At 62.9% G+C, this 9,793-nt stretch overlaps 1 protein-coding gene across 1 annotated transcript; it reads right to left on the bottom strand.

The window, feature by feature from the left end:
- Window positions 1-67: 67 nt before the first annotated feature.
- On the bottom strand, window positions 68-8,803 carry ZYX (zyxin). The gene is made up of 10 exons (XM_055421417.2): window positions 8,614-8,803; window positions 8,253-8,466; window positions 7,569-7,768; window positions 7,320-7,412; window positions 6,709-7,203; window positions 2,801-2,921; window positions 2,470-2,639; window positions 2,156-2,334; window positions 1,207-1,327; window positions 68-663 (listed from the first exon to the last, which is right to left on the bottom strand). The coding sequence occupies exons 1-10, from the start codon at window positions 8,758-8,760 to the stop codon at window positions 565-567; spliced, it is 1,839 nt and encodes a 612-aa protein (XP_055277392.2). The 5' UTR covers window positions 8,761-8,803; the 3' UTR covers window positions 68-564.
- Window positions 8,804-9,793: the final 990 nt, after the last annotated feature.

Genomic DNA, 9,793 nt, shown 5'->3' with positions numbered 1-9,793 from the left:
ACACGACTGAGTGATTAAACATCTCCTCATCAAGGGCTGTAGGTACAAAACAGTCAACTACTAAGCCTTCTGGAAAACACTGTCTTTTATTTGTAGCTGTAGCCACAACCTGGCAGCACAGGGGCTGGGGCTGGGGGCGTGGGGGGAATGTCCAGGCTGGTGAGCCCAGCCCAGCCTTCCAGAACGTCGGGTGTGGGCATCTCCTGGCCCTTAGCAAGCAGAGGCCGGGGCTGCTCAAGGGCAGGCTGAGGGCGTTGGTGCAGCAGTACAAGCAGCAGTGCTCAGCCCGGTGCCCCCTCAGGCGGGGTTACCTGGACGATGGTGGGTGGTCCCTGCAGGACTGGGGGGACTGGACCCCAGGGCTGGGACTCTGCAGCCCCGAGGCCACGTAGGGGCCCTGGATCAGGGCACAAGGGAGACTGGGGTGGGGTTTGGTATGGAGGGAGGGGCTGGACGTCAAAAAATAACTGTGGGGCGGCTGAAGGGGATGTGGTCTCATCGTGGGCGGTCTGCTGATGGGGGAATGGACTTGCGGTCTGAGAAGGGGGCCAGTCCTCACTCAGTCTAGGCTCTGGCGGTGTGGCATTTCCGGCAGAGCACATGGCCATCCAAGGGGAAGCAGCCGTTGTCATCCGCCTCAATGGACAGAGGCTTCCCACAGTCCTGGGAGAAGCAAAGAGAGAGCACTGGCCGGGAGGCCCCCCACCCACGCGCCCCACCTCCATCTTTACATCGGGAGGCCAGACGTGTCACGGCTCATCCCTGTTCTCTCTGCATCGGCCCAGCCACAGCCGCCCCCAACTCCTATCCCCAACCCTCTCACCCACAGTTTTATGCCCCAGGACTCTCCCCCAGGATGGGCAGTGGTTGCTTCCAGTGGAGCGTCTCCCACCTCCCTCACCTCTCTTCCGACTCCTTTAACCTCGCAGAGACCCCCAACCTCCCATGACAAAGCCGCACCCTTCCCTCCCGTGGGTCGGCCCCTTTCCTTGCTGTATCACTCAGTGACCTCACAGAGAACCCCAAACCGCCATCCTGAAGCCAAGGACTCCTGTTCGCGGGGGGGGGTGTGGGCGCCTCCACTGCCCACCCTCAAAATTGCAGCACCCGGGTCCTGCAAGCCAGCACCGTGCCCCGCCTGACCCGTGAGCAGCGTCCCACCAACCTCCCATCCCCGAGGGGCTCGGGGCGGGGGGTGCAGCCGACCTCGCACTTGTAGCACTTCATGTGGAAGTTCTTGTCCAGAGCGACCACGCGCACGGTCTCCTCGCGCCCAGGCTCCGGCATGATGGGCTCCGCGCACACAGAGCACCTGGGGGCATATTGCCTGCGGGGCGGAAAGCCGGTGTGCGTCAGGACCGGGCGCCAGGCGCTAACCCCGCCCGATCGCAGGGAAATGAGATGGCAGACGGCTTTGCACATCTTGCTCCACAACCCTCGGTGGAGGAGGCTCAAAAGAAAGGCCAAAGGCTGGCTGCTCATCGGAACGTCCCACCTCTCCCCAGGAACCGTGGCCAAGTCCTTCCCCACACCCACCACACGCACTGCAGCCCCTGCCCAAAGCACTCCCAGAGGACCCCATATCCGGGACCCCAACCCAGACCCCCGGCCCTCGCTAACCCCTGTCACATGCGTGCCTGGGCCCGGTTCCTGGGGGGGGTGGGCACAGAGGGATATGGAGCCCTGGAAACCTACACCCCACTCACACTCGGAGGTGGGGGTCCGAGCTTGCAGCTTTCCCGTCCTTTGGTTCTATCATGGGAACCTTGCCGCTGGCCTCAGAAAGTAGCTATCTTGTAAACACCGTTTCTAAGGGGAAGCCCGGAGCTCCAAACAGCTAAACGCCAAAGGCGCTCTGAGAATGCCATACAGGTGAAATGAAGTCACTCAGGCCCAGCCCTGAATGCAAGACCACACCCGAAAGAAACCTCAGAGAGCCAGGGGCTGAGTAAGGGGACGAGCCAGCAGGCCAAAGGCCACTGGACAGCCAAGTCCAGATGAATCGGTCCCTGCTAGCCACAGACAGGAGGTGGGGATGGCAAGCAAGCCCCAGAGACTGCAGAGTGGTCTTGAGGTCAGGGGCAGCCTGGCTCCCAGACAAACCATCGCTGGCACCCAGAGAAGGGCCTGGAGGTGGACGGGGGGCGATCCTCACTTGTGGTAGTCGGGGACGCAGTGGGGCCGGTTGGCCTGGTCCACGATGAAGGAGGTGCCCTCCAGGGCGCAGGCACAGACCACACAGGTGAAGCACTGCGGGTGGTAGGCCTTGCCTGTGGCCCTCAGCATGCGGTCGGTGATGGGCTGCCCACAGGTACTGCACTTCTCCAGGGTGTCCTGCAGAGGGGGTGGGCAGCAGCTGGAGTGGGGCAGGGAACCGGCACCCCAGGGCCAGCTGTCTGCCCTGCGCCCGCCCCAACCCTGGCTGAGCCCCGAGTGCCGCCCCTCACCCACACCCAACCCAGGACTCACAGTGTAGCAGCCCTCGCAGTACGGAGCCCCCTCCAGGCTGTAGAACTGCTGGCCTTGGAGCTGCTGCTCACACTGGCGGCAGGTGAAGCAGGTGATGTGGAAGAGCTGCCCCAGCGCGCGAACCGCGGGCTGCGAACGTGCCAGGGGCTGGTGACACCGGCCACAGGACTCTGGAGAGGCCGGAGAGGATGGAGATGAAACAAGAGAGAGAGCACAAAAAGAGCTCGCCAGGGGTCAGCTGGCGTCAGACAGATGGGGCCGGGAGCCGCAGGCCTGGGAACAGCCTGGAAACGGAGGGGCTGTCCCTCCAGGCGGGGCAGTGGGTTCTCACCATTGACCGGCACACTCTGCTTCTGAGGATGCTCCATGTCCTGCATCAGCTTCTGCGTCAGCTGCTCCAGCTCTTCCACCTCTTTCAGTGTCAGAGGCCCCGGGGCCCCAGCGGGACGCACCTGAAATCCCGACACTTTCTTCATGCCCTCTCTCTCTCTCAAGGGTCACCGCCCTCCAAGAACCCACCCCAGCTGGCTTCTCTGCTTTCTCCCCGTAAAGGACTAATCCTGCCCCCCGCCCCGTCTCCTGTTTTCCAGATACTCAGGTTGGTGGGACCCCCAAAGCTCAACCTCCCTCCCCGACCGACCCCCCAGCACCACACAAATCAGGGGACAAGGATGACCCTGCCACCCGCTTTGCCAGAACACACAGACAGGCCGGAACGACTGAGCGGACGGAGGCCACGCACACAGCAGCTCAGGTCACGGAAGCACCAAGCACGCCAGGCCACGCGTCAACCCCACAGAGCATGCTAGGACACGGCCCCCACGGAGAGACCGGCGCGCGGTGGCAGGTGTAACCCCGCGCAGCACACACACACCTACCCGTCCCGCCGGCTGCCCGGCAGCCCCTGTCAGCGTGAGGGTACAACACAGCGGGAGTCAGGTTAAACCCCAGCGCCGTCTGCAGGAGCCCAGCCCCCAGTTCCCATGCAGAGGTCCCAGGGTCCCTCCCTCGAGGGGTGTTCCTGGCTGACCCCAGGCCCTCCCCAGGAGGTTTCAGAGAAGGGCCCTCTCCAGTGGCCCCTCTCCGGCCAGCCCGCCCCTCCTGTTCAGGGGGTCCTGAGATAGCTGCAGATTGGGGGTGGGGGTGAAGTTAGGGGGTCGGCAGGGCCAGTAACCCTGAGACATCCCGGGAGGAGGCCCCACGGGGGACGTGTAGCAGCATCTCCATGACATGGTCCCCCAGGAGTGCCGAGTTGGTCTCCACTGCTAAGTCCACCCAGGACTGTGGCCCCACCACTGAACGCTCTACCTGCCAACACCTTCAGTCCCTAAATGGGGACCTCAAAGCCACCCAGTTCCCTCTTCCCATGGTCACCTTGCCCCCAGCCCTGGCTCCACCACCCTCACACCTGTCTGCATCAAGAGCTGCATCCGCTATAGACGTTCCAGCTCTCAGCCATTTTCCCTGGCCTCCTCCTATCTTTAACTGACTGTGGGAGTCTCCTGCAAGCCCCTTCTTCTACGTAAGCTTCACCTTTTCGGCTCCCAGTCTTCCCCTCCTGGCATCTTGGGGACAGAGGAAGCGGATACAGCCAGCCCTGCTCTCTGGTGCCACTTAGATGCCTCTTCCGTTCTTTGGAAGTATCAGCTCCCCTTGGGTATCCATGCTCCTCCACAACACAATCCAGCCACTGTTCCCCCTCTCTGCCTGCCAGCACCGACGTCCCAGGTTCAACACACACGGCACTCAGGCCTCTTCAACTCCAACAGCTCCAAACATCCCTCCAGCTCAGTCACCTTCCACGGTGGGACCTCTTGGACCTGAGATTTACTGGTCACCACCTCTAAGACCTTGGGCTCGACCTCCTGATCCCACCTCCTCCCCGTTTCCCATTCTCACCTCCTGAAGGAACCTGCTTGGAAAAACCTTGGCACTTCTGACTTCCAACCCTCTCCCACATGCCTTCTGTATCCGCTCCTTCCGTCTGGCCTCCCCGCAAGCCCAGTTCCCTTGACCATTGATTTCCACAAGGCTCTCACAGCCACCCTTGCCACCAGTCGGCTACTGTTGCTTATCTAGTCCGATCTCAATCAACCCTGGGCCCACGCCACCGCCCGCTTCCTGTTTCTGCCTCCCAGCTGCAGAAAGTAGGTGGGGAGAAGACTGCAGAGGGAGTTCACCAAACACTGCGGGGCCTCGCACCCTCCATCCAGGCATGGCTGGCTGGCATTTGGCTGCTGCGGGTTCCCAGTCTTGCCTGCCCCAGAGCAGCTGTTCCAAACCCTTCCATCGCCTCCAGCCCGCCGTGGCCTTGCCCCCTCGCTCTCAGATGACCTCACCTCCTACGTGACCCAGGAGCTGGAAGTCGGCCAGCCCAAGCTCCCTCATCACAAAAGCCTGATTGCGGCCACTCCGATCAAGGTCTCTGGGCTGGAAATGCCCTGAGGGTGGAGCTGGCACCAACGGTGCTTCCAATTCTCAGGGACCCCAAGCCCTCTCTTCCACAGGCTTCTTCCTCCTGGTTCACACACACACACACCTGAGCCTTCCTCCCCTAATGTCAACCCTACACACACACACACACACACACTGCACACGACCACAGTGCGTTCACACACCTCTCGCCCTGGCCCTCTCCTGCCACCCCCACCCCTTTCTGACTGAATGAGTTTCAGCTGAAAGGAGATCCTCCTGGAACCCGTTGCTCAACATGCTGACAGCCGGACCCTCCCCTTCCCGTCCACACCATTTCCCCTTCTGGACTTCTCTATTTTGTCAGCAACGCTGTCATTCCCCAACACATCCGGGCTTTTTTTTTTTTTAAACTCCTCTCCCATCCTTTTCCAACTCCTTATCAGCTACTGAGCCTGGAGACGCTTCCTTTATAAAAGCTCTCTGATCTGGGCCATATTTTTCATTTCTGCCAGTGTTACCATCACCCAGGAGTTCACCCCCACGCATCACTGACCTCCCGCATCTAGTCCACACCTCTGCTGGAAAAACTTTCCCCAAAACCTCCGGATGCAGCCACACCTCTACTCAGACAGCCTCTCCAGGACCCCCAGGCTTCCTGGGTGCACTATTTCATCCCCGCTGACCCAACCCCAAATCCCCACCCACCTCTCTAAGTATAGCTCTACAATTTCCCCCCAGGGGCCTTCCACTTTCTGTCCTCCAGACACTCCTGGCGTATCTGTGCCCTTGAGTTTTGCTCGTGCTGTTCCCACTGGAATGCCCTCCCTTCTCCTCTCTGGATTCTTAAATCCCACCATCATTAAAAGGCACACCAGCACCCTGATGCCTTTCCTAACGTGCCGGCCTCCACACTGGCTCCCTGTTTGGAGTTTTAACAATGGAATTCTGCAAAACTCATTGGCACTTGGCATCTCTTCCTACACTGTGTCTTGCGCACACAAACACACACACAGAGAAATCCATGCTGTCAGTTAACTCCATGGTTGTTTGGACCAGGTATCTGGCAAGATCCCTTAAACCCAGAAGATCAGTCTCCTGAACTGCAAGGCGCGAATGGCCAGACAGGAGTGATAATTAACTTTTCTATCTTGAGCATTCACGTGCTCAATGCAGACCCCCAGCATCAGCTCTGGCTCAGGTAATCCTCATCACCATTGTGAAGGTAGGGAGCGAACTGAGGCTCAAAGTTCACCTAACTTGCCTGGGGTCTTGTGAGCGAGGAATTCTGTTACAGGCCCTGACTCCCTTAGGCTCAAGCTCTTTGAGGTCTCTTCCCTCCTGAGTACAGAGCACAGTGCCTGGCACTGAGCAGTAGCTGGCTGCCTCAGCCAGTGTTTACCAGCATTTATTGCCAGTGGCTCTTATCACCAGATGGGCCCTCGAGCAGGGAAAGCGCGTAGAAGAGCAGAGATTAACTCAAGATCTGAAGTTGGACTGCTGATGATCTCATCCTTCTCTTTAACTTTCTGGGGCAGAGCAAAGGGGAATGTGCACTAAATCCTCCCCCTAACTCACAGTCTGTGTTGCTCACCTCACTCCCAGTCAGGCCCCACCCAGCCTCAAACCCTGCCAGGCTTTCCCCCAGAAGCACTTTCTCCACCATCCAACCCTAGAGGCTGAAAACTATCCCACCACCCCATACCCCACTCAGGCGCAGGATCCCAGACTTAGCCCTGGCTCCAGCCCCCAGGGCTCAGCCTCGTCTCCCTGCATCCCTGGCCTCCAGCCCCCGGGGAATCAGCCCAGTCTCCCTTCATCCCTCACCTGATTTTGGTTTTGAGTCGGTGGGGGCACTGGGTGCTGCTTCTCCTGCACTTGGGGCTTCTCCTTCTGCTGAGCATAGGTAAAGCTGGGGGGCTGAGGGGAGCCTGTGCCAGTGGAAGAGGGAGCTTCAGGGGGCCCCAACTTCTGATGGGGCTGGGACCCGGGTCCACCTGGGGCTCCAGGGCTGAACTTGGAAGCCACAGGGGGAAACTTGGGAGTCACCGGAGAAAACTTAGGGGCTGGAGATGGGGCTGGGGGCCCCCGAGGCTGGGTGGTGGCCAAAGGAACAGGCTGGGAAGGGGCCTGGGGTTTGGCCTGGGGCTGGGACTGAACATGGAACTGTGTTTGGCTCTGAGGTTGAGCCTGGGACACAGGCTGGGAGCTAGAAGGGGACTTCCAGGGAGGCAGGGGTGCTGTGCCCCCAGTTGCAGGCTTAGTATTGGACTTGGAAATGAATGGAGTGGTGACCGGCGGGGGTACATATCCAGATGACACCTGTGAAGGGAGGCAGAGGGAGAGAAGTGCCTTAGAGGAGGCTGTGACCCTTGGTGGGAGTTCCAGACCCACGCCCTTCCTCCCTGCCCTGCCTTCCCTGCTCTCCAGCCCCTTACCCGGGCTTTGAAGGGATCGTTCTTGGTCATGTCATCCAGCAGCGAAGACAGGGAGTCGATCTCCAGATCAATACTGCTCACCTTCTCCCTGGGCTAGAGGGACAGCGGTCAGAGCGCCCCATCTCAGTTCCCCACCGCCACCCTGCCCTCCCGGAGGGCAGAGATGCCGCCAAAGTCGGCAGAAAAGGACCCTCCTTCTTCTTCCCTGGGGATGTGACCGCTGTAGCTGCCCTTCCCGGGCCTCCGTACCTGCGATGGGAACTGGGTGGGGGCCTCGGGACCTCCCTCTTCCACTAGCGGGGGCGGTGGGGAAGGGAAGATCTCCTCCTCCAAAGGCGCGGGGGGAAACGGTTCGTCGATCGGGGGCGGCGGAGGTGGGAAGGCACCTCCCAGGGCGCCCTCGGCGTCGTCTGCCTCCCCGACCACCGGAGGAGGCGGTAAGGGAAAGTCTGGGGTTGGAAGGAGACGGAGGGCGGTCAGTCGGGGCCCCCCGACCCTTCGTCAAGTTCCCCTCCTTGAAGAAGCGGTTCTAACCCCTAACTTCTAACCCAAGAAGTCTCTCGTGGGTCCCGGAGCGTACGGGAAAGAAAGTAAAGGCGGTTGGGGGGGAGTGCTCGCAGGGCGCCCTGAGAGCCCCGGGTCAGGAAAGGAGGGGTGCATCTCCCCTTTCACTTCGGAAAACGGACCCAGAGGGGAACACGCGTGCCCCACATTCCCGCCTCCCACCCCCAGGCGAGGGGACTTGGAACTGTCCCAGGAGTCCTGGCTCCCAGCCACGAGCTCCGCGATGAGCTAAGAACATCTGCTTGGGACTGGGTGTCTGCGCCCAGCCCCCTCCGCCGCAACCCTTCCAGACGTCCCCCGAATTCCCGAAAGCCCTCCCCGCTCAGGCCGGCGCCCGCCGAGGTCCAGCCCCCAAGCCCGGCCACCTACCTTCTGGGGGCGGCGGGGGGATCTCGCCCACCCGGCCCATCTGTGCGCGCTGGGCCCCAGCGGCCGGAGGCGGCTCGCTGTCGCCGGGCCGGAAAGGATTCACTTTGGGCTTCGGGGCCACCACCGGGGCGAACTTCTTCTGCGGGGCGTAAAACACCGGAGCCGAGACGGAGATCGCGCGAGGCGGGCGGGGGGCCGCCATGGCCAGGCCGGGCTGCGGGGGGCGGGGGGAGCCGGGGTTACGCAGCGCCCAGCCGGGCAGAGGACCGGCCCCCCGCCCCCGGCGCCGCGGCCCGGCTCCCCCCCGCGCCCCAGCTCCCCGACCCCGCGGGCGGCCGCCGGGCGGCTCCCCGCGCCTCACCGCGGGCCGGAGCGTGCGCGCCGCGTCTGCCCGGGGCCGCCTCGCAGCCGAGTCCGCGGACTCTGCGTCCCGGTCCAGCCGGGCGGGGAGGGACGCAGGGAAGACGGCGGGAGGGAGAGGGCGGGGAGAGCGCGGCGCGCAGACCATACAAGGAGCGGCCCGGAGAGGGGGCGGGGAGAGGCGGGGCGGCGGCCGCGGCGCGGAACGCCCCCGGGAAGGGGCCCCGAGCGGCCCCCGGCCGCGGCTCTGTCCTCCCGCCCCAGCTCCCGCCCCCGGCCCGGCCCCCGCCCCTGCAGGCGGGCCCCTCGGTCCCCGCCGCCCCGGCCGGGCGCCGACCACCCCCTCCCCAAACACAGGCCTCTGATGTCATTTCCTGACTTGCCCTCCTTCCCCGCCCGACCCGAGGGTGCCCGAGATCTGACTCACTGTCCCCACTCCGGGCTAAGCCGGCGGAGGTCGGGCGGCTGCCCCAGAGGTGCCCAAGCGGCCCCGGGGCCCCTCCGCCCCGGCCCGGCCCCCTCCTCGCCCGGCCTGCGGTTCCCTGCCACCTCCAGCTGTTCCTCCGCCTTCCCACCCAGCCGCTAGCCCCGCGGCCCAGATCCCCTCCGGCGCAGCCCAGACTGGCAGGACTGGGATGGGACTGGCCTTCTAGGTGGACGGGGAGAGGCGTTCTCTGTGACCTGGGGTAGGGGTGGGGAGTGGGGGGTGGGTGAGTGCGCACCGCAGCGATCCTTTGGGGGAATCCTAACTTCACATCCCGGGCAGCTACTTAAGGCTTCTAGGAATTCTTATCACCCGCGCCCCCGCCAGCGGATCGGAGTCGAGGCGGGCGAGGCAAGGCCATGGCGATGGGGGGAGCGGGGCGGAGGCGCGGGCGGCCCCCGCACACTTGGGGCTGGGAGGACGGACGTGGGCGCGGGCGACCCCTCTTTGCCGGTTCTTCAGCGCCCACCAGGACCGACCCTCTAGGAAGCTGCGCGCGGTGGGGGCGGCCCTCGCAGACTGTGCTCGGTGGAGCCCCCCATTGGTCCGACGGGATTTCTCAGCCATCTTGTGCCCCAGGTGCTAGGAAAGGGACAGACCTATGTTCCTTCTTTTTTCCTTTTTTCAACTGAACGTGGAAACTTAACCAAATCGCCAACTGAATTCTGCCACACTCACTACCTGCAAACGGGATTCC

Source organism: Moschus berezovskii, chromosome 3 (genome assembly GCF_049115385.1).
Source record: "Moschus berezovskii isolate FMDL1 chromosome 3, NW_MosBer_1.0, whole genome shotgun sequence".
NCBI classification, from domain to species: Eukaryota; Metazoa; Chordata; class Mammalia; order Artiodactyla; family Moschidae; genus Moschus; species Moschus berezovskii.
Note: the sequence above shows the minus strand (reverse complement) of the source record. Positions and strands in the feature narration are given on the sequence as shown.